The 25417-nt window shown below is 40.4% G+C and overlaps 1 protein-coding gene across 3 annotated transcripts in view; it reads left to right on the top strand.

Annotated features, from left to right (window-relative positions):
- The window catches only part of RPGRIP1L (RPGRIP1 like), a 361700-nt gene that overhangs the window by 92678 nt on the left and 243605 nt on the right, over window positions 1-25417 (top strand). For all 3 annotated transcript variants that reach the window (XM_040328736.1, XM_040328734.1, XM_040328735.1), the window contains exon 7: window positions 18688-18793. In XM_040328736.1, coding sequence (XP_040184670.1) covers window positions 18688-18793 — 106 coding nt within the window. The remainder of the gene's footprint in view (window positions 1-18687; window positions 18794-25417) is intronic.

Genomic DNA, 25417 nt, shown 5'->3' with positions numbered 1-25417 from the left:
AGATGTTCAAAAAGCTCTATTTGCGTGAAGGAAATTAATACAAATGTATTTGGGTACAGTGTTGCATGACCGCACAATGTCATTCAAAGTGTGACAGCGCTGAAAAATGGCCTGGGCAAGAAGGGGTTGGGGGGGAATTGCCATGTACTGAAGTAGTTAAGCAGCTTGCGTGTTTGCCTGTAAACAAGCTTACACTGCTTCTACCTGGGCATGAGCTTGGGCAACTTATGCTTTAATGTCTGTTTCCATCTTAATACAGTAAGCTTCAGTGCAATAAGTTATTACTGTTCAATTAGGATCGCTGAGAACAGGATCAACGTAATGATCGCTACATTGATGGAGTGCTTGGAGGAAGTAGGGTAGGAGGACATAGTTGCATAGAATTGTGATATCTTGTGATCTGCCTGTTAGTTGGCTTCCAAGAATGTTGTGTATCTTTCTTTGTTAATAGCAGTAGAGTGTTGATACCAGATAGAAGAGAAGAATATTTTTCAGACCGTCTTATAGATTTTATAGGCCTTTTCTAGGTGTGAATGTGTGGCTTAGTTGCCTTGTATCATTACATGTTTTATCAGCAGCAGTTATGCATACCATAGCTGTGTTCCACAGATCAGATTGATTATCGGTCATCTCTGCTTTGTTTGCTTCATAATTGTCTTTAAAGTGACTCTAATGCCGCGTACACACGACGGAATTCCGCTCAAGCTTGGCTTGCATACACACGGTCACACAAGTTCTCTTAACTTTCGACCGTCAAGAACGCAGTGACATACAACACTACGACGAGCCAAGAAAATTAAGTTCAATGCTTCTGAGCATGCGTCAAATTGTTTCTGAGCATGCGTCTGAATTTTGCGCGTCACAATTGCTACAGACGATCGTATTTTCCGGAAAATTTGAGAACTAGCTCTCAATCTTTTGTTGGCGGAATTTCCGTTCAAAAGCTCACATCAGACTTTTGCTGGCAGGATTTCCGATTGTGTGTACGGGGCATTAGAGTAAAACAAGCATTCCCTGCAATTGGGTAAAAAAAATGTTTTCCCAGGATATGCATTGGCCCGTTCCCATTAAACACAGAATAACATTTTAGTATGCAAAGCAAAGAACCAAAACCAATATTGACCCTTCCATTTGTCAGGGCATGTTTTGGAAACATCCAGACCTAAACATGGTGGGGACCCATTTTTCAACGTAGCTAACTACCCTGGCTCTCTGCACATCTCATGTGCCCAATGTGATGGTTGCAGTGTCCAGATCTGAAGACTTAGGCCCCATACACACGGGAGAATTTATCCGCGAATACGGTCCAGCGGACCGTTTCCACGGATAAATCCTCTCAAAGATATCCGCTGATTTCGATGGGATGGAGTGTACACACCATCCCATTGAAATCCGCGCGGAAATCCTCTGGCGATGACGTGTCGCGCCGTCGCCGCGATTATGACGCGGCGACGGGCGCGACGCTGTCATATAAGGAATTCCACGCATGCGTCAAATCATTACGACGCGTGCGGGGAATCCCTTTGGACGGATGGATCCGGTAAGTCTGTACAGACGAGCGGATCCATCCGTTGGAATGGATTCCAGCAGATGGATTCGTTGTGCAGCACAACAAATATTCGATCTGCTGGAATCCATCCCAGAGGAGATTTCTCCGCGGAAAGAGATCCGCTGGCGTGTACACACCATAGAATCTATCCGCAGAAACCCATTTGCTGGGATTTATCTGCGGATGGATTCTATCGTGTGTATGGGGCCTTACACTTATTTAACCACTTCAATACTCCTTCCTGCCGAGGCCAATTTTCAGCTTTCAGCACTGTTGCACTTTTTTCCTTCCCCCCCCCCCCCCACACACACAAATAAAGCTTTATTTTGGTGGTATTTATTCACCACTGTTTATTTTTTTATATTTTGCCGAACAAACAAAAAAAAGACTGAAAATGTATTAAACAAAAAACATTTTTCTTACTGATGGGCACTGGTGAGGCTGCACTGATGGGCACTGGTGAGGCTGCACTGATGGGCACTGGTACTGCACTGATAAGCTGCCCTGATGGCCACTGATGAGGCTGCAATGATGAGATGGCACAAATTGCCACTGTTGGGGCTGCACTGATGATCAGTGCTCTGATCATCACTGTAAATGTCCTCTTTCACACTTGACAGTTACAGAATCTCCTTTCCTGACTCTGTGACATCACATGAGAGAAAAAATGCTGACAATTGGCAAGTTTGTTTACATGTGGTCAGCTGTGATTTGGACACAGCTGATCACATGGTAAAGGGCTGTTGTGATTGGCCCTTTACCTTGATCTGTGATCAGCTGTGTCCAAAAGGACACATTCATCACAGAGCACACCCGATGCACCACAGTGGGCACGTGGGAGGAGTGTTGAGGAAGGACATCTGTGGATGTCCTCCCAGAACAACAGAGCAATTCCATAGCTATCTTTTGGCTATTGCGCAGTATTGAAGAGGTTAATAGTAATAACCAATAACTCAGGAGTGTTATGCTGCGTACACACGATTGGTTCATCCGATGAAAACTGTCTGATGGATTTTTTCATCAGATATCCGATGAAGCTGACTTTCATCAGTCTTGCCTACACACCATCAGTTAAAAAAAAACGTTTGTGTCAGAATGCGGTGACGAAAAACACAACAACGTGCTGTGAAAAATGAAGCGTGGACTTGATTCTGAGCATGCGTTGATTTTTAACCGATGGATTTCCCCACAGACGATCGTTTTTTTTCAATCGGTTTTTTAACCATCAGATAATTTTAAAACCGGTTCTAAGTTTTTTCACCGATAGGAAAAAACTGATGGGGCCCAAACACGATCGATTCGTCTGATGAAAATGGTCCATCAGACCGTTTTCGTCAGACAAACCGATCGTGTGTACGCGGCATTAGACATTTATTCATTTTTTAAATGTTTGATGCTCTGGTTTACCTTAAAGCGGGGGTTCCGCGGGTTTTCGTTTTTTTTTTTTAAATCCCTCGGGCGTTCTTACCTTTGTAAAACAGCCACTCGTGTGTCCCACTATTTTAACCGCCTGCATTGTGTTTGGCCCATAAACGATACTTTATAAAATTCCTTGATGGACGTTTCCATCTTCAGTGTGGGCACTCTGTTTCCATCTTCAGTGTGGGTGATGGGACCACGGCCCTAAACAGACAGTGACGGTTGTGCGTCTCACGGAGCCATTCCTGGAAGTGGTCGGCGTTCACAGCTGAGGGTACCGGTAACTACCACTCTGTTGAGCATCCATGCACCCTCATTTCTGCAGTTTTTAACTGATATTGTGTATGTATATATGGAGAAGTGGCTAATTTTGGGAAAGCAATAAAAGTTTTAAACCGCCCAAAACAGTATTATGCTATGTGGTTTATTTTATCATTGCTTACATGAGCTGAAGTGGACCCCATCCCTATACAACGTGAGGAGATTATATTAAGGAGAGAAGGTTATGTGCTGTGCAATTGAAGGCTGTTTTTGACTTATCTTTGTGGTAAGTGCATACCCAAGAGGGGTTTCCTGTTTGCACCTGGTGGTTCACTGGTGATTGGTGGATTGTGAAGAGGATTCATCTCACCGCTGTCATCTCCAGATCATTCTACTCTGAGCACCTCTCTTCCTTTTACCTATCATTTACCTTTGATGCTCACCGCATAAAGAAGTTGTTCATTGCAATGTGAACAAAGAGCGCTGCTGCAATTTTTATTGGACTCATGTTCTATATTGATTGTTTGATTTTTTTAGATTAAATTGGAGCTTTGAGTATATGTTCTTCCAAAATTTAATTAAATAGGCCCGGATTCACAAAGCACTTACGCCGACGTAACTGCAAATATGTGCCGTCATATCTGTGCGCAAGACCCACAAACAGAGATGCGCCTAAAACCAGGCTACACCCCACAGACGTATGTTGCTTACGCCGGCGTAGAGTGAGCGCACATTTAGGCTGGGAGCATGGTGCCGCTCCCATTGATTAGTCATTCAAATATGCAAATTAGGGTAATATGGCGCTTCACGAACCTGCGTGCGCCCGGCGCAGGCTACGAGAGGTGCGCGTAAGTTGTACGTCCGGCATAAAGTTAAGCCCCATAAAGGAGGTGTAACCCAGCAGAAGACATGCAAATGTCTGCACCAGGGAACACAAGCCGGCGTATTTTACGTTGGACGTGTGTCGGCTGGGCCTAGGTTACGTTCATGGTGTACGCAGTGATCCGGCGTATCTTAGGCAGTTGTTGCGACGTGGTTGTGAGCATGCGCAGGGGGATGCGTCAACGTCACGGCGCATGCGCAGTTTGTTAAACATACTTGTCTGGTGCTCGGACCATCATTTGCATGGGGTCACGCCTCATTTGCATGGGTCAAGCCCATTTGCACCTACGCCGGCTTGCGCCTTTGAAACCTACGCCACGCCGACGCAGCGTTGGGAGCACTGGCTTCATGAATTCCATGCTTGCCTCTCTGCGCTGCGTCGGCGTGGCGTACAGGGTTTGCGTTACGGCGGCGTAATGTGTGCCCAACTCTCTGTGAATCTGGGCCATAAGGTGTAATGTGCTTCAACGATTTCTATTTTTATTGGTGGCCTTAAAAAAAAAACAAGGAGAATTTGAGCTTCATTCAACCAGAATCTCTAGTTCACTTTTGAAATAAAAATAGAATTATCTGGCTATATCATCACATAATAAAATTATTTTTGGTGTCTCTTATATTTTATTTTAGATTCTATGCAGCCAACCTGGAAAGAAATGTTGTTTGTAGAAACACAGGGCTGGGACACAGGTAGCAGAGTGTACTCTATTAGACCCCATTCACACCTGAGCGTTTTGTAGCTTGAAGCCTGAAGCTACAAAATGCTGGAGGGGAAAAAATCTATTATTCTCTATGGAGATGGTTCACATCTCCACTACAAAACGCCTGAAGCCAGAAGTTCCAAAACGCCTGAAGCTCAAACAAGTTCTGGGACTTTTTTTTTAGGCAGATTTGGGCGTTTTTCTGCTTTTAACATTGGTGACCCTAGACCTGTCTAAAATCACGGTAAAAAAATGCCGCAAAAATCGCGGTAAAAAACGCAGAAAACGATACGCTCAGGTGTGAATGCAGCCTAATAGTGGTAAATATTTTAACTATATATGGTGCAGAAAAAAAAAAATATATATATGTATATATATATATATATAATGGTATATGTGTGATGTTTAACCATATACTGTATCATTATTATAAACCTCATGAAAATTATATATATATATATATATATATATATATATATATATATATATAATTTTTTTTTTTTTTTCTTTAACCATCCCAAAAAGGGATCATATCCAGGAGCATGAGAAGGCATCCAGCCAGACAGGGCCATTTGAAGACACCCACACTTCTTCTTTGATGTGTGGCATAAGATATTCAATATTAGGCAAGGCTCCCTGTGTTAGAATGCACAGTGGACCACAGTGCTGTTTCCTCTCATCACAACCATAATTTATGGGTGTATCGTGTTCTATGCGTCTGTTATTTCAACATGAGGACACTTTTTTTCTTTTGGAATCAACCCAGTCATAAGAGCTTGTTTATCTTTATTGTAAGGACAATGAAGCGGATGATGCCAAAACACATCAAGCTTTGATTTTTCTAAGAATAAAAATAAGCATTTCAGGTCGTCAGCTGGATTACAGATGTTGGGGCTTTGTAGTTGGTTTTCTGGTTTCAAGATTGTCTTGTGGCAATGTTTCTAGTATGTGCACAAGTGTCAAAGAGTGCAAGAATAACAAAAAGAAATCTGTATTATGTTAAGAGGTTATCAAAAATTTCACAATGTCCAAAATGTTTTTTTTTTTTTTTTTTTTTAATCTGTTCGGTAGCTTTTGCTTGCTTTATATTAATGGTAGATTGCCATCAGTTAGGACATGTCTAATCATGTCAGGTATTCTAAGACAGACTGGTACAATTTTCTAATGATTTTCATTTTTTTTAACTGCATAAGTAATACATACAGTAAGTATCTCACACAAGTGAGTACACCCCTCACATTTTTGAAAATATTTTATTATTTCCTTTCATGCGACAACACTGAAGAAATTACACCTTGCTACAATGTAAAGTAGTGATTGCACAGCTTGTAGAACAAAGTAACTTTGCTGTCCCCTCAAAATAACACAACACACAGCCATTAATGTCTAAACCGCTGGAAACAAAAGTGAGTACATCCGTAAGTGAAAATGTCTAAATTGGGCGCAATTAGTGATTTTCCCTCCCTGGTATTGTGATTCGTTAGTGTTACAAGGTTTCAGGTGTAAATGGGGAGCAGTTGTGTTAAATTTAGTGTTATCGCTCTCACTCTCTCATACTGGTCACTGGAAGTTCAACACGGCACCTCATGGCAAATAACTCTGAGGATCTAAAAAAAAAAATTAAAAAAAAATTGTTGCTCTATATAATGATGGCCTAGGCTATAAGAAGATTGCCAAGACCCTGAAACTGAGCTGCAGCATGGTGATCAAGACCATACAGCGGTTTAACAGGACAGGTTTCACTCAGAACAGGCCTTGCCATGGTGGACTATAGAAGTTGAGTGCACATGCTCGGCGTCCTACCCAGAGGTTGTCTTTGGGAAATAGACGCATGAGTACTGCCAGCATTGATGCAGAGGTTGAAGGGGTGGTGGGTCAACCTGTCAGTGCTCAGACCATACGTCACACTGCATCAAATTGGTCTGCATGGCTGTAATCCCAGAAAGAAGACTATATTAAAGATGATGCACAAAACAGCCTGCAAACCGTTTGCTGAAGAAAAGCAGACTAAGGACATGGATTACTGGAACCAAGTCTTGTGGTCTGATAAGACCACGATTAACTTATTTGGTTCAGATGGTGTCAAGTGTGTTTGTGTGTGGCGGCAACCAGGTGAGGGGTACAAAGACAAGTGTGTCTTGCCTAAAGTCAAGCATGGTGGTGTGAGTGTCATGGTCTGGGGCTGCATGGGTGCTGCCGGCTTTGGGGTGCTAAAGTTCATTGAGGGAATCATGAATGCCAAGATGTACTGTGGCATACTGAAGCAGAGCATGATCCCCTCCCTTCGAAGACTGAGCTGCAGGACAGTATTCAAACATAACCATCCCAAACCTCCAAGACAACCACTGCCTTGCTAAGAAGCTGGGGGTAAAGGTGATGGACTGGCCAAGCTTGTCTCCAGACCTAAACCCTATTGAGCGTCTGTGGGGCATCTGCAAACAGAAGGTGGAGGAGGGCAAGGTCTCTAACATCCACCAGCTCTGTGATGTGGTTAATGAAAGAGTGGAAGAGGACTACAGTGGCAACCTGTTAAGTTCTGGTGAACTCCACGCCCAAGAGGGTTAAGGCAGTGCTGGAAAATAATGGTAGTCATACAAAATATTGAAACTTGGGTCCCAATTTGGACATTTTCACTTAGGGGTGTACTCACTTTTGTTGCCAGCGGTTTAAAGATTAATGGCTGTGTTAAGTTATTTTGAGGGGACAGCAAATTTTGCTGTACACTCACTATTTTACATTGTAGCAAAGTGTAATTTCTTTAGTGTTGTCACATGAAAAGATATAATAAAATATTTACAAAAATGTGAGGGGTGTACTCACTTTTGTGAGATACTGTAAGAGCAAGTAATTTTAAGTTAAGGTATAATCTAATACCATCTTTTATATGCTTAGAACTCAATGCATCAAACTCACTTTAAAATTACAATGCTGTGCACATCTGTCATGGTTTAGATTTATTGCACAATCCATTTTGTGTAGGCAGAATGGAACTGGAGACCTTGGTATTAAATCCTACAGAATTTTCAGTTTAAATCCATTAAATAGTTCACAGGTGCATCAAAACAGAAGGTATGCATATTACTCCGAAGGTAATAGAGCAAGTAAACTCCTTGCTTCCCAATTGCGTCAACGTCAAAAAAAAAAAAATCTTACTTTACCTGACCTGTGGTGAGTTAATTTATCGATCAACCCCCAAGACATCGTAGACACATTCTCATAATATTATGAGGAGTTGTACAACCTTAAAGACGACATGAACACCCCTCAACATGACACCAATAAAATAAAAGTGTTTATAGACAAAGTTAAATTGCCCTCCATTGACCCATTATCCTTAGAAAAGCTTAATAATCCGATTTCCAGTGAGGAAATTCTGAAAGTCATAAATGAATTACCTAAAAATAAAGCAACAGGTGCCGATGGCCTATCAGGAGAATATTATTCGACATTCAAGGACATTTTAATCCCTTACCTGTCCAGACTGTTCAACCAAGCAGCAATTTCAAAAACCTTCTCAAAAGAGCTTCTAGAAGCAGTAATAATAACACTATCACAATCCGGAAAGGACCCTACATCTCCCTTAAACTACAGACCCATTTCTTTACTAAACTCCCTTATACAGATCGGCATGGGTCTCTATATGATAGCAAGGATTCTGGGCCAGATCCTCAAAAGAGATACGCTGGCGGATCTGCTGTTCCGCCTGCGCATCCCTGTTTCTATCTTTGGAACTGATCCACAGAATCAGTTTCCAATAGATAGGCAGAAGATCCGACATGTGTAAGGGACTTACACTGCCGGATCTTAGGATGCAGTACCTCATCCGCCGCTGGGGGCATTTCGAGTCAAAATGCCGTGTCGGGTATGCAAATTAGCACTTACGGAGATCCACAAAGCTTTTTCAGCTTCGTTTTTTCTCCGTAAGTATTAGTTTGCAAACGCACAATTAGGGCTGCTTTTACAAAGTGTAAAGTTAGTACACCTTGTAAAAGTAGACCCTTCTTTCCCGCGACGCTGTTATTTTTTTTTTAATTGTTTTTTTCCCGCCGTATCTTTTTTTTTTTTCACCGACGCAACTTTTTTTACCCGGCGCGATTCACAAAACTTGGCGTAACATAAAACCGTGCAATGCACGTCGGGAAAATGACGTCGTGAGCATGCGCAGTACGGCCGGCGCGGGAGCGCGCCTAATTTAAATGGGACTCGCCCCATTTGAATAGGAACGCCTTGCGCCGGCCGGATTTAAGTTACACAGCCGAAAATTTCTAGGTAAGTGCTTTGTGGATCGGGCACTTAGGTAGAAATTTTCCGGCAGTGTAACTTAAATGGGAATATTTAAGTTACGGCGGCTGGCTGTGGATCTGGCCCTATGTCCCTATATCAATCACCATCGGCTAGAATTAGGGTGAATGGATCTCTATCCCCTGCTTTTCCTATTTCTAATGGAACGTGTCAGGGATGTCCTTTATCACCCTTATTATATGTTTTTACAATGGAACATCTGGCAAACGCATTGCGACAAAACGAAAACATAACAGGCATTCAGGTAGGCCCCTTACATGCAAAATTGGCTCTTTTCGCAGATGATTTACTATTTGTAACAAAACCATATACTCCTCTTCCTTCTATACTTCTAGAATTTCAGAGATTTAGCAAAGTTAGCAATTTTAAAGTAAACTGTATTAAATTAGAACTTCTTAATATATCTTTATCGCAAGCAAATATGAAGGGACTATCGAAGAATTTTTCCTTTTAGGATCTGTTCGGAGTCGATTCGGTACTTAGGGATTAATATCTCCGCTTCATCAGCACAACTATACTCCCTAAATTTTCTTCCGATGCTCAATAAAATTCAAAAGACTTTGACATCCTATGCACTTAAGAAACTTTCATGGTTTGGTAGAATTAATACCCTTAAGATGGATATACTCCCTCGGCTCTTATACTTGTTCCAAACAATTCCAATTCATCTCTCGGCTGGGTACTTCCGTAAAATTCACCGGCTATTCTCTAAGTTTATATAGAACTCAGTATAGTCCAGAATTAGCTTTGGGACAATATCCCTTCCGAAAATCAAAGGTGGAGTTGGGGTACCAGATGTCTCTATCTATCATAAAGCAACTATATTAACACAAATTGTTGACTGGTTTCACCACTCCTTATCCAAGTTATGGGTACAACTAGAAGGCCACATAAATCCAATAGATTTATGTGCCCTTCCATGGACTTTGTCTATTCTACGAAAGGGCCTTTCAATACCAGAAGATCTTACTAGGCAAACACTGCATATATGGGATCGTATGATACCCATTTATAAAATATCAAAACATTTGAGCTCTATGACTCCCTTTTTTGGAACGCCGGATTTTATACGAGCTTTACACTCAAGTACGTTCGGCCCTTGGTACAAACAGGAACATAGAAGAATTGCTCAAGTCCTTCAGACAGACTCACTATCATTGGTAGATTCTCCATCTACAATGATTTCTCATAACCCGGTGCAGTCGTTACAAAGACATCAAGCCTTATGCTATATACGGTCAATTCCATCAAAACAAGATATCTATGCTAAACCAACTGCATTTGAATCTCTGCTCCTGCAAGAAGAACCCATATCACATTTGGTTTCTGTATTATACTCTATTGTCTTGCTATCAATCCACCCAGATCTCCCCTCGTATACAAGGAAATGGAAAAAAGAACTCCAAGAAAATGTAGCTTTATCGGACTGGCAAACAAGTTTCATTTTGACCCATAAAATGTCAATAGATACGAGAACTCAAGAGGAGGCATATAAACTGGTGAGCAGATGGTACAGGTGCCCCTCAAATATGCATAAAATTAACCAGGATATATCCGATATCTGTTGGCGTTGTCATGAGTCAAAAGGAAATATGCTTCATATCTGGTGGGACTGTCCCCCGGTGAGAAGGTTCTGGAAACAAATCTTTGACTTATATGGAAAATTAATGGATACAACTCTATGCGCATCACCCAGAGTGGCTCTCTTAAACACGATTCCAGGATTTTTAAAGAAAGCAAAGGAGGATGTGCTCGGACACTTCTTCGCTGCAGCCAGAACAGTTATTCCCCGATACTGGAAATCAAAAACAGTACCTTCCCTGGGGGAATGGGCAATAGAAATAGATCTTGCTAGAGATTTGGAAGGCCTGCTGGCACGGGAAATGGGAAGGGAAGAACAGTTCTCTTGTACATGGTCCGTATGGTCCGTGTTTAGAAAATCAGCTGAGATTCCTATCTGGGTTAAAGGGAATCTTACCGTTGTGTAGCTATGTTAGAGGGAGCTATGTTAGAGGGATTATAGTTATGAGTGGCCCCTCTCCTCCTTTTTTTTTTTTTTTTTTCTTCCTCTATCTCTTCAAGTTTGGAATGTCACTTGATTGGTACTAGTGACAGAAGTGGAGTACCCTTTTTCTTTTCCTTTTTTTTTCTTCCACGACCCCCCCCCCTTTTTTTTTTTCTTTCGCTACTCCCTCTTTTTCCTATGTTCTTCTTCCTTTTTATGAAGATGATATGCATTGAAGAACTGAAAGAATTTCTAATGTATTCAACTAGTAATGGCAGATGGTCATCACTTATGTTTATCTGTTGTGTATAGGGAAAATTCCTGTATGATGTAAACAATAAAATATAATTGTAAACAAACTCTGATCTTAAAATGTATGCAAAAATACTGGCAAATAGACTAGTTAACATAACCCCCTCACTAATCAAACCCGACCAAGTAGGTTTCGTCAAAGGTAGACAAGCACCCGATAGCACTAGAAGAATGTTAAATATTATCAATCAAATACATAACGACCGTAGTCCCGCCCTACTTCTAGAATTAGACACTGAAAAAGCTTTCGATAGGATGCATTGGGAATATATTTCTCTAACTGACTAAATGTGGCCTTCATGGCTTTATTCATTCTGCCATTATGGCTTTATACACTAACCCCACGGCAAGTTTTCTCATCAGGCACTCTCTCTAGAAATGTTGCACTTACTAATGGGACCAGACAAGGATGCCCTTTATCCCCATTAATATTTTCCCTAGCGATAGAAACCCTTAGCGGAATATATACGTTCCTCCCCAGATGTCAAAGGTATTACAATTGGTCAAGACGAACACAAATTAGATTTGTTTGCCGATGACATTATACTAACTTTAGCTAACCCTGAAATATCCTTACCGTCAGTAATTGCAGCATTAGAAAAAAAATGTGTCATACTATAAAATCAATCAAAATAAATGTCATATCCTACCCATGAACATACTAAATGTATTAGCAAACAACCTTAGGACACAGTATGGTTTCAGCTGGAACAACACCTCATTAACTTACTTAGGAATACAACTAACCTCACAACCATCCAACATTTATGAAAATAACTTTCCTCCCCTCTTAGATCGTATTAATCAAGACCTAATAAACATACAGAAGACTCAACTATCTTGGGTTGGGAAAATGGCTGCATTTAAGATGCAGACATTGCCAAAAATACTTTATTATTTTAGGTGCCTTCCTATCCCTATGCCTGCCAATTTTTTTTAGCAATTAAATACCAAACTTAAACAATTAATTTGGAATTTAAAAAAAAAAGGATTGCATTTTCCATCCGAACCACCATTAAAACTCACGGAGGCATGAATTTACCAGATATCAGGAATTACTATTACGCTGCCATTTTAGATCAGATGCAGTACTGGTTCTCTCCCCAGAAAAACAAACTATGGTTGAACATAGAACAAAACTCCACTAAGAACTCTGACTTGTATGCTCTAGCGCTAGCTAATGCTGTACTTCCAAAAGTAGTCAACCCTAATTTACTTAGTGTTAAGGCCACATTATTTGCTTGGAAACACATACTATCTAAAACTAGACATTTAGGGAAGAAATCCAGATTATGTCTCCATACAGAAATTATTAATTATAGTAAGATACGGTTATCAGTAGACAATTGGACCAAACAAGGTTATCATTTATACGATAATTTACCTATGATTTATAAAAATGTTATTCTGGACAAGCTGGGTAGGTGTAAGCATTAGCAGGAATTCAACCCAGATAATAAAATAGAAATACCATTGATTAATATGGGAATATTTATCCCAACAAACGGGAAGTATTAAGAAAGGCATCTCTTTCTTCTATGACATTCTTTCATCTCAACCAGAAGGCAAAAACGCTTATATGGTGAAATGGGAGAAAGACTTAAATGTAAACTTTTCCTGGGATCAATGGAAGAAATCTTTCCAGATAATTAACAAAGCATCCTCATGCATCGAACACTGGGATAACGCCCAAAAAATAACTAATAGGTGGTACTTAACCCCTTACAGACTTTCCAAAAACTACCCAACCACATCTGACATGTGTTGGAGGTGTAATGAGCAAACTGGGAATCTTTTACATACACTCTGGAGTTGCAAAACTTTGAGAAGCTTTTGAAACTCAATCTCAACCTTTATAGCTAACATCACAGGTAACCTTTTCTCGCTTACACCTGCTTCAGCCTTATTAGGCATTGATCTCGAGAAATATCCCACCATGTATAGAACCATTGTGACCCATATTTTAATAGCCTCAAGACTTACAATTGTGAAACTCTGGAAATCCACAGAAGCACCCACTATTTCTACGGTCATAAATAGATTAAATTCCCAGGCACAATTTGAACTACTACTAGCTTACAAAAAACACTCTACTACCACCTTCAGGAGAAAATGGAGAGCATGGTTATCCCATCCTAGAGCCTCCTCTTACCTAAAATATTGTAGTATTTAAACTTACTTGAGTGTTTGAAATTCTGTATTTATCCTTCTGAGCAGCATCTTGGTGTAGTGCAGCACGTCAGCATTCCTTCCCTTTGTTTATTTTATATATTTTACTCTTATTTATTTTAGTGATTATTCTTCTTTTTTACCTTCTTTTGATAATATTATCCTACTGATAGTGGGTTAAGGCTGCTTCATTGTTTATCGTGATACCTTACCAGTCCTACAGTTTGAACCCATTTGGGGTAGGTTGGTCTGGGTCATCAAGGCCCGAACTAAATGTATACACTAGGCCTTGACAGTTTTCTATATTACAATGTTATGTTGTATGAGTGGCAACTATGTCCTTTGTACTTTGCGCTGACTTTTGTTTGTATATCTCTGTTTGATAAAATAAAAAAATAAATTAAGTAGGAAAAAAAAAAAAAAAACAGAAGGTATGCAAATTATTTTTTTTTTTTCTTAAAAATTCAGCCATAGCCTAAGTAGAAAAACCTGTCCCCTGCCAGCATGCTGCAGAGAAGGTCCTTTGCTCTCTGTATAAGGGTTCCCTGTAATAGAGTTTGGCGTGTTTAGTGCTCAGAAAACTGATCTCAAAAGCGAAGAACAGAGATTTTTTTCTGCCTCTAAATACAGAGTTTAAATCGGCCTCTAAAAGTCCTAATGTGCATGGACACATATGATACATTAGCTTCTTCTATGGGCAAAATGCTAAACTCCTCTAGAAGCAGTGTTTTTATTTATTTTTAATTTTACTGAAACTCATTGAATTTTTCAATAGTGGAACATGTAGAAACATTACATTAGTATAATGGTGATAAAAGATATCAATACACATTTAACAGATAATCCTCCCTAAATTTAGGGTTAGGACAGAAACAATTATATAACACAGTAAACCTGGATTAGAGCAAAGCTTATGAGGAGTCAATTAATTGGAGGTAAGCAACAGTTTGAGATTGTTAAAGGTGAACATTCACAGAAAATGCTTAGGAGACAACTTCAGGGCAATCGAGTCAGTATTATGCTTACCTATTCGCTAGCATCCTAGGCCTTGTACACACAACCGAACATGTCTGCTGAAACTGGTCCGCGGACCAGTTTCCGCGGACATGTTCGGTCGTCTGTACGGCCGACCGGACAATTTTCCGGCGGATCGGACAGGTTTCCAGCGGACAAATGTTTCTTAGCATGCTAAGAAACATGTCCGCTGGAAACCTGTCCGTCAGGCATGTTCAGTCGTCTGTACGACTCACCGGACATGTCTGCTCGGCCGAAAGCCCTCGCATGCGTCCAAGTGATTGGACGCATGCGTGGAAGCATTGACCTTCCAGGGTCGCGCACGTCATCGGCGCGGCGACGTCGCTGCCACGTCACCGCGTTCGCTGTCCGCGGGAAATTTGGTCTGATGGTGTGTACAGCCATCAGATCAAAATCCGCCAGCGGACATGTCCCGTCGTGTGTACGAAGCCCTAGTGTTCAGTTTTTTTTTTTTTTTAGCCAGTGTGTATGTACCCTTAAAGCAGTAGTAAGGTCTATACTGGTTTGCAGTGGCATATCTAGGGTATGGCAGCCATGGCAAGTGCCATGGGCTCCATATGAAGGGGCACTGTTGAGTGGCTGGGCAGCAAGGCACTTACCAGGGTCTGAGAGTCTCTTCTTCCCTCCTACCGAGTATAGGCAGGATCTCCTTTTCAGCACCTTTGCTAATGGACAATGGCAGCGCTATCCCTGCTGCGTTCAGCCACAGCCCTCCCCTATTCTCCCAGGCTCTCCCATTCCATCTATTCGGATTGGCAGTGCATGAAGAAGGAGGAACATCAGTTTCGCCCTCTTCTCTGTGAAAACTGAAGCCTTAAATGATGAAGATTTCATCACTTTTAGTATTGGTTCTGCATTTACCTGGCCTTGGAGGGCAGATGAGGGATCAGGGGTCTAATAAACCCCGGATTTCTCCATAAAGAGGATATTTTACTACCCAAGGTATCACAAGGGATGATAAATATCACTAATTTTGTTAGCTGTTTTTTTTTGTTAAGGTTATCTGAAAGATTGGTTTCAAATGTTTAGACAGGGGTGCAGTTTCAGTGCTTGCCATAGGCGCTATTTTCACTAGATACGCCTCTGCTGGTTTGTTAAAAAATGGTCCCCCGTCAGTTTTAAGCCAAAATTTACTAGTAGACACTGCATACTATTGCATTATGACAGACTTGCCTACAAACACAGCCCTCCAGTTTTGCACTCTCACCGCTCTCTCTTGTTCCCAGCAGCTTATATCTTTGGCTGGTCTTTCTTCTGGGTTTGTTATTTTTAGACGATTGATTGGCTGTGCTGGGGCTACATAACTTTCGTGCCTGCGCACAGGAGTCTCATCGCAGCCGCACACAGAGCAGGCCGTATTTGCTGACAGGCAGGGGGAGATTTATGACAGCAGAGATCTCTAGGGTCTCTTCTGTTATAAAAACCCTGCTTGTCAGCAAGTTTTGTAATAACTACCACTTTAATGTAATTATACCATTGAAGAGATTTGATACACACTCTGCTGAGTTAAAGCTAGACATTTTCATTCAGAAGAGAGCATAAGCTTTGCTTATTGCAGAACTATAGGTCTGACTTGGCAGTAGGAGCTGTGATTGTGACATTTATCAGACATTTACTACAAGTCAATTATCACATTAACTTAAAGTGATACTAAAGGATCTCTTTCTCCCAGGGGGTTACCTTGCGGGCACGCTCCCGAGTCATTCATTCGGCATCCATAGACGCTGAATGTATGACTCGGCCACGCCCCCTGGCACCCACGTCATTGGATTTGATTGATAGCAGCGGGAGCCAATGGATGCACTGCTATCAATCTATCCAATCAAGTGCCAGAACCCAGTGGAGAGAGGCAGAGCATGTCATCGTTGAGCGAATTCCACAGCTCAGGTAAGTAAAACTGGGGGGCCGGTGACTGCCAGAAGTTTTTTCACCTTGATGCATTAAGATGAAAAAACATGAGGGTTTACAACCCCTTTAAAATGAACACACTAGGTGGATGCACCTGCATTGAATGTTTGGTAAATGCAGAGTTCTTTAAAAGTACACATTTACATGCTGGTTGACCACAACAATTAATAATTAAAATATTGGGGGGAAAAATTGTGAACTCTGTACTTTTTAATAGAATATGATTTCTCTTTGTTTCTAGATACAACAAAGTGTAGTCGGTAATGAAAAGAGTTGTATTACAAAGGGTCAGCAACCTCTCAGCAACCATGCACTGTTTCAAAGATAGTTGATTATTTTTCAGCTTTAATGGTCTGCTCCATTCACACATTGCCATGTTTAATATCATGAGTCAAAGTATTTGCTTTTTGCCTATGTCATTATCAGTCAAAAATCTGTCTCTTTGTACCATTGCATTTGTTGTACATGTGTATATCCTCAATCTGTCATTGTGAAAATATAGGAGTATGGCCTCAAGTAAGATTTAATAATTGTAGCAATGTACCATCATCCAAATTTGAAGTGGGGGCCAGGAAATAGTTGCTGAGGCTAAACCTAAAGCAACCCAACCAATTAATGAAAAGACTATCCCGGTACTTCATGAAACACAATAAACATTATATTAGAAGGTTTATTTGAGATAAAATTACAAAACAGACAATTATAAACATCAGAGATTGCTCAGGGTCTCGACTAGTTTTGCGGGGTTGTACTGCTTCTTCAGGAGAGCCAATCTATAGAATGGATAATACAATAAAATACATATAATAAAGTTCAGAAGAAAAATGTATAATACGTAAGGAGAGTAGTAGCTTACACGTTGAGTAATTAAGTCAAGTACGGAACCAGGCGGCCCAAAAGGTTTCCCCCGTCCGCCTTTTACGTATTATACAGTTTTCTGCTGAACTTTATTATATGTATTTTATTGTATTATCCATTCTATAGATTGGTCGGGGTCTCGACTAGTTTCGCGGGGTTGTACCGCTTCTTCAGGAGAGCCAATCTCTGATGTGTATAATTGTCTGTTTTGTAATTTTATCTCAAATAAACCTTTTTAATATAGTAATGTTTTTTTGTGTTTCATCAAGTACCGAGATAGTCCTTTCATTAATTGGTTGGGTTGCTTTAGGTTTAGCCTCAGCAACTATTTCCTGGCCCCCACCCCCCCCTCAATCTGTCATTGGTATACCCAAGCAGTATTACTATGTAATAATGGGTCCCTCTCTAAAATGAAAAATGATGATAAACATTGCTTTAGCAAATTGAACCTCGGAACATTGATGAAATATGCATGTAATTTCCCATGCATGCATAGTTAATGGCCCTGATTTACTAAAGCAGAAGAGAATGTTCATTTTGCAAAGTGAATTTTTACTTGGCTTGGTGAAGCTTTGTTGACTTTAATCAGCCAATCGTGCAACAGCAAAAATCATTTTTTTTTATGGTCAACTAAGGGACACAGGAATTCAGGAATTATGAAACAATCTACTATATACGGTTTCCTACAGGTGGTTTGAACACTGACATTGAAGACCAGCCAACCATCCCTTTAACCATAATGCCCCAGTTTTTTATTTATTTTTTTGTTTTTGTTTGTTTTTTTGTAGTGTTTTAGGAAGTTGGGTGCCTTTCCCAGCATTTTTAGTCCTATATTATCATTTTATTTTTTTTCTTTAATTAAGATTATTGGCTGCAGAACACATTCAGAATCCAGGACCATGTCAAAGCCTCTGGTGTGATCCTGTCTCTGAAAGCTCACTTACTGAGTAAGGTCGGTGAGCTGAAGCTCTGGGAGTTACTGCTGGGCACCATTTTAAAACTCGCCACTGCCATCCTCCTGTGAAAATAGTTAAGGCTGAGAAACTGAGCACTGATATCATTCACTAAATGGAGAGCTGTGTGCGCTCCACATTCTTTTTTCCATTGTACTTACTGTAAAATATTTTACAATCTATTTCTTCCTTGCCCTTGCAAAAACAGGGATTACTTTGCAAAGTTAACATGCACAATTGCTTTAGTAAATCAAGGTGATTGCGTTTTGAACCTGGTATTGTCTACTTTGTATGTGCCTTATCAATCTGCTTTTAAACATGTACTTTTTATCACAGGGCAACAATCAAAGAGAATGTTGTAATGATCAAGCTTCAGAAACAGCTGACAGAAAAAAACAGGGCTTTTGCTGAGATGGAGAGCAAGTTTCATGCACTTCAAGAGGTATAATGTTCTGCTTGGCTGAAGCAATGCCCTTGCAATTTTTATTATTATTATTATGATGTATTTATTTTTGAATTTTATGAGTACTGTCTTCAAAGACGTGCTTACTGCCAGTGTATTATCATTTTCCTATATTATATTCTTTACACTGGAAATCCCATCGCTGAAGAAAATCTTTAATAGCAAAGTGTTTTGTGCGCCTTTTTTTGCCAACTTTTAATGGATATACAGTCACGGCCAAAAATATTGTCACCCCTGCATTTCTGTCAGATAATGCACCCCTTTGCCCAGAAAAGTGTTGCAATTGTTTAGGCATTGTTATAGAGCTGCACGATTAATGGTAAGATAATTGCGATCTCGATTAACACCCCCCCCTCCTCCGCGATCTCCAGGACGGATGACCCGCGATTTTCGGGTGTGGCCATAGGAAAGTCCCCGGCTTCGGCCTAGCTCCGGAGCGGCGGCCATCTTGGTACACCCGGGGCGGCTGTCTCATTGGAAGTGACGTTTTGGCGCGGTCATTTTGCTCCACCCCACACGCCTGCACAGTAATGATAGTCAGAAGGTGGCAAGCGGACATCTTGTTACACCCAACAGTTATTTTCAACACAAAACAGAGCTTATGTGGTTAAATACAGTGGGGCAGATCCACAATAGTATTACGCCGGCGTATCTCTTGATACGCCACGTAATTTCAAATTTTTCGGGACGTATCTTTGTTTTGTATCTTCAAAACAAGATACGACGACATCTCGGCCAGATCCGACAGGCGTACGTCTTAGTACGCCGTCGGATCTAAGCTGCAATTTTTCGACGGCCGCTAGGTGGCGTTTCCGTCGAATTCCGCGTCGAGTATGCAAATTAGCTAGTTACGGCGATCCACGAATGTACGTCCGGCCGGCGCATTTTTTTTTACGTCGCTTGCGTTCGGCTTTTTCCGGCGTATAGTTAAAGCTACTGTTATGAAGCGTACTCAATGTTAAGTATGGCAGGCGTTCCCGCCTCGCATTTTGAATTTTTTACATCTTTGCGTAAGTCGTTCGCGAATAGGAATTTGCGTAGAATGACGTCACCGTTGTAAGCATTGGCTGGTTCCGGTTTAATTTCGAGCATGCGCACTGGGATACCCCCACGGACGGCGCATGCGCAGTTAAAAAAAAAACGTTGTTTACGTCGGGTCACGACGTATTTACATAAAACACGCCCCCATCACAGATATTTGAATGGCGCGCCATTACGCCGCCAAAGATACACTACGTCGCCGTAACTTACGGCGCGCATTCTTTGTGGATTTGAAAAAAAAATAAGTTACGGCGGCGTAGTGTATCTTAGATACACTGCGCCCGGCGGAGAGAAGCGCCGATCTACGTGGATCTGCCCCAGTATATGTAAATCTGACACTGTTTTAAATTTTAAAAGCAGCAGCAAACCTTGCATGCTTGCTAATGTGACAGAACACCTCTGATTTTCACATTTAGTTAAATGTGAAAATCAGAGCTGTTCTTTCACATTAGCAACCATGTAAGGTCAGCAGGTTTGCTGCGGCTTTTAAAATGTAACATGTAAACAGTCCGTCAGATTTACATATACTGTAGGTAACCACATAAGCTATGTTTTGTGTTGAAAATAACTTTAAATAAATACAATTTTGAGAATCGTGATCTTCATTTTATACAAAAGAATCGCAATTCTCATTTTTCCCAGAATCGTGCAGCTCTACATTGTTATGTTTATTTCATTTGTTTGTATTGGTATGACCCAAAAACGTGGAGAAACAAAAAGCCAAATCTGACACATTCCACGCAAAACTCCAAAAATGGACTGAACAAAATTATTGGCACGCTCAAAATGTTACTGAATTCAATCACTTCCTGTAACCATCAATGAGTTTCTTACACCTCTCTGCTGGAATTTTGGACCACTCTTTTTTTGCCAACTGCTCCAGGTCTCTTAGATTGGAAGAGTTTATTTTCCCAACTGCTGTTTTGAGATCTCTCCACAGGTGTTCTATGTGATTTAGATCTGAACTCATTGCTGGCCAGTTCAGTATCTCCAGCGCTCTGCCCTAAACTATTTCTGGGTGCTTTTCGACGTTTGCTTTGGGTCATTGTCCTGCTGTAAAACCCATGACCTCTGACGGAGACCCAATTTTTTGACACTGGGCCCTACATTGCACCCCAGAATTCTTGTTCAATATTTTATTGAGTTTTACAAGAACAACAAAAAAACAAACAATATATATTAAGCAACATATTATGAGATACATATATAATAAGTAGAGACATGTCTATATTTACCTAACTCTATGTAACTCAAAACTAACAGGAGAGTAGAAAGAAGACTTTGTGAGTATCACATAGTTGGATAATAAATGTGAGGACCCAATTATGAGTCAAACATTTTTGAGGGTAAAAATTCTATAGAGCATGCCTCCTGACCACTCATCCACCCCAAATGGGTTCTAACTGGACGAGTGGGGGCACGCACAGTAAATGTGAGTGTTATTGAGGTAATTGAGTAGTAAACCATGTGTCATAGAAAAAGGGGTATAACGCTCGCCTAACAAATTATAATCTTTAAAATTGAGTTTTCATAACTAAAATAGCCAGTGTCTTGAGCTGTGAAAACAGTAAATTGAAAATGAAGATGAGAAAAAATAAATAAATAAATAAATAAGATATTGATGATTCAAACCGTCTAAATACAATTCTACAGTGGTAGGATATGTCTCATAAAAAAAGGAGAGGAATAAGTATCCCTATATTATAAATATCATACCGGGAAAGAAAGGAAAAAAAAAAAAAAAAAAGGGAGAAAGCAAAAAATTAGTAATAGAGAGAGGGGGGAGGAAGGGGTGGGAGGGAGAGTTTCCCGAGGTGATGGCCTGGCTCCCGATTTAGAAAGACAAATAGTTTAGTAAATAGACTATATAACCTAGTGAGGTAACAACAAAGATTGGTCAAAATCAGTGGGGAGGTAGTGATTAACCCATGGTTGCCAAATCTTACAAAATGTATTAATTTTATTGTCTTCTATAGCTGCAGTCTTGGCATATACAAGTGCTCTGTTCATTCTGTGTTTAATCTCTGCTAGGATTAGAGTTTGTGATTTCCATGCTTTGGCAATAGTTTGTTTAGCTGCTGTGGTAAGTTGAATGAGCAATTGAAATTGCGTGTGGGTAAGTGAATCGGGTTTTAGGTTAAGAAGTGCTGTAGCGGGATCAGGGTGAATTGAGGTTTTTAAGGCTGTAGAAGCCATTAAAAAAACATTCTTCCAAAATTCCTGGGCTACTGGACATTGCCACCAAATGTGGAAATGTGTACCTGGTGTTTCACAACCTCTGAAACAATTAGTTGGGTATGTGGGGATAAATTTGGCAATTCTAGCAGGTACCAGATACCATTGTGCTAAGACTTTATAGTTAGTTTCTACGGCTAAACAATTAGGAGAAGAGGATTTAGTGGCTAACCAGATCTTAGACCAATCGTTGGTATCGAACACTCGGCCCATGTCTTGCGCCCATTTAGTAGCATATGAGGGTAACATTTCATCGGTGGGCTCATTGAGACATTGATATATAGTAGATATTAGTCCTCTAATATGTGGATCGCTTATACAGATCCGCTCAAATTGTGTCATTTGGTTGAGAGATGTGCCTGTATTAAGTAATGGTTCGTAGAAATTTTTGATTTGCAAATAACGAAAAATGTCACTTATAGGAAGGCCAAAGGATTCGCATAGAACAGGGAAGGTATGTATAGTAGTGGCAGAGGTTAGTCTGTATAAGCGAGTTAGGTTACTGGAGGACCAGGCAGAGAATGATCTTGGGAATTCGTGGGGATTGAAGGTTATGTGAAATCTTGAATTTGTCCCAAGTAGCTAAGGTTTGTTTTGTTATAGGGTTGGTGAGGCATAATCTATCGGCAGGACGAAGCCATAGTATGTTGGCCACTGAGATTGGGTCGGTATTCACCAATTCAATAGCTACCCATAAGGGTGTTTTAACTGTAGCATGGTATTTGGGAAGAAGTGCGATTTGTGCAGCATAAAAGTAGGAGGATAAATTGGGTAATCCTAGACCACCTCTCAAATTATGGAGATAGAGTGTAGATTTGGAAATGTGAGGTTTAGTGGTACCCCAAATAAAGGACATAACCCTCCGTTGAGTGAGTCTTAGAAAATATGACGGTAACGAGATAGGAAGGGTTCTAAATAAATATAGAAATGTTGGCAATATAGACATTTTTATCGCATTCATCCTACCCAACCATGATAGTGTAAGGGGGGTCCATTGTTTCATGAAACCAGAAGTTTGTTTCAGGAGAGGTAAATAATTAGCCGAAAAAAGATCCTTAAGGGAAATAGTGAGTTGTATACCTAGGTATGGGAGTTGTTTAGAGACCCAATTGAATGGTAAAGAGTCTTGTGCACATTGGAGTTCTGATGGGGATAAAGAAATATTTAACACGTTTGATTTTGTGGGATTAACATGAAGTCCTGAAATGTGGGCAAAGTTATCTAATGTAGCGAGTAGACATGGGGTGGTTATATGAGGATGTGATAGGAAGACAAGGATATCATCCGCGAAAAGACATAATTTGTGTTGGTGACCATCTAGTTCAATACCTTTTAATATCGGCATTAGATCTGATTAATTGTGCCAGGGGTTCTATTAGTAAGGCAAAGAGTAACGGGGAGAGGGGGCAACCTTGTCTGGTACCTCTTCTGATGTCAAACAATGTTGACTTGTAACCAGCGTATTTGATGTATGCTCTCGGGTTATTATAGAGGGAGGAAACCCAGGTTAAGAAATGGTTTCCAAAACCCCATTTTTGAAGTGTATACTCCATGTATGGCCAAGTGACCGAGTCAAATGCTTTCCTTATGTCTAAAGATACGAGGCAAGCTGGGATACGTCTAGTTTTCGCGGCATGGATAAGTAGGAGTGCTCGTCTTATATTGTCCCCTGCCTGGCGTTTAGGTATAAAACCTGTTTGGTCCTTGTGAATTAGGTGGCCAATGGTATTATTCAATCTGGTGGCTAGGATTTTGGCTAATAATTTTATATCCAAATTAAGGAGGGAGATAGGACGATAATTGGTCCAGGAAGTAGAATCAGAATGAGGTTTGGGGATCATAGCAATGATTGAAGTGAGTGTCTCTGTCCTGAATGAGTGTCCCTTAAGGATCGAATTGAAAGCTCTAGTTAAGACTGGTGTCAAGAGTTGTGCAAACTGTTTGTAATATATTGCAGAGAATCCATCTGGGCCAGGTCTCTTATGTAGTTTTAGAGTTTTTATAGCATGCATAACTTCGGTATCAGTGAAAGGGCTTTCAAGAAGATCACGTTGTTTTTGGTCAATATTAGGAAATGTGATGTTAGAAAATAGGTTGTCTGCTTTTATCTTATCGAAATTTGGGGCAGGGGAATATAGCTTAGCTAGATTGGAACGAAAAACTTCGAGAATCTTAACTGGGTTACTAGTATACGCTTCTCAAGATAATTTCAGTCTAATAGAAGTTTGTGCGTGTAGTGTATTTTTTAAAATTCTTTCCATGGGCGTGTCGGGTTTATTAGCCTTAAAATATTGGATATGTTGGCGCTTACGAATGAGTTTGTCAGCCGAGTCAGTAAGGAAAAGATCTAAATCTAGGCGGGCTCTTTCTAGTTTAGAATTATTCATAGTGGTCGGGGAAGATTGAAAAGTTTGGTGGCAATCATTAAAGTTAGTTTCAAGCTTTGCAAACATGAGTTTGCGTTCCTTCTTAAGTGCAGTAGCTTGTTGAATCAATCTACCTCTAATAACTGTTTTATGGGCTTCCCATAACGTGAGGGTCGAGATGTCATCCGTATCATTGGTTTCAATATAGTCAGATAGTGCTTTTTCAATCTCAGCACGGTGAGATGGGTGGGTCAGTATAGAGTCATTTATACACCATGTGGTGTCATGGGATCTAGGTACTGTGGATTTAATAGTGATGTATACTGCACAATGGTCAGTCCATGGGATGGGTATTATTTTGGATGAGATAATTTCTGGCAACATACTAGATGGGATTAGGATATGATCTATTCATGAGAATGAGTTGTGCAGGTATGAATAGTGAGTAAAACGTCTACTGGTGGGATTAATTTCTCGCCAAGTATCAACCAGGCCATGCGTTGTAAGTAGATGTTGAAAAGTTAAATTAATTGTGCCTGTGGTAGGCCCTGTAGGAGATGTGTCTAAAAAAGGGAAAATAGTTGCATTAGAATCACCACAAATAACAACTGTACCAAACTTGAGAGCTTCTACAACATTAAGGAGGTGAGATAAAAAGGTGATTGGACGTTTGTTAGGGGCGTAGTACGATACAATAGTAATAGGACTATCAGAAATATAACCAGTTAAAAGTAAATATCGTCCCTCAGGATCTGATACTTGTGAAACAAGATTAAACGGAGTGGAACAGTGAAAGCCAATGAGAGTTCCACGCTGTTTAACCGTAGAAGAGGCAGTATAGAATTGCGGATATGAGGATGAGAAAAATTTAGGAGAAGATTTATCAATAAAATTAGTTTCCTGTAAACAGATAATATGAGCTTTCTTTGCTGTAAAGGAGCGAAATGCTTTGGTGCGCTTA

The sequence above is a fragment of the Rana temporaria genome, chromosome 11 (genome assembly GCF_905171775.1).
Source record: "Rana temporaria chromosome 11, aRanTem1.1, whole genome shotgun sequence".
NCBI classification, from domain to species: domain Eukaryota; kingdom Metazoa; phylum Chordata; class Amphibia; order Anura; family Ranidae; genus Rana; species Rana temporaria.
This window is presented reverse-complemented; position numbering and strand designations above follow the sequence as displayed.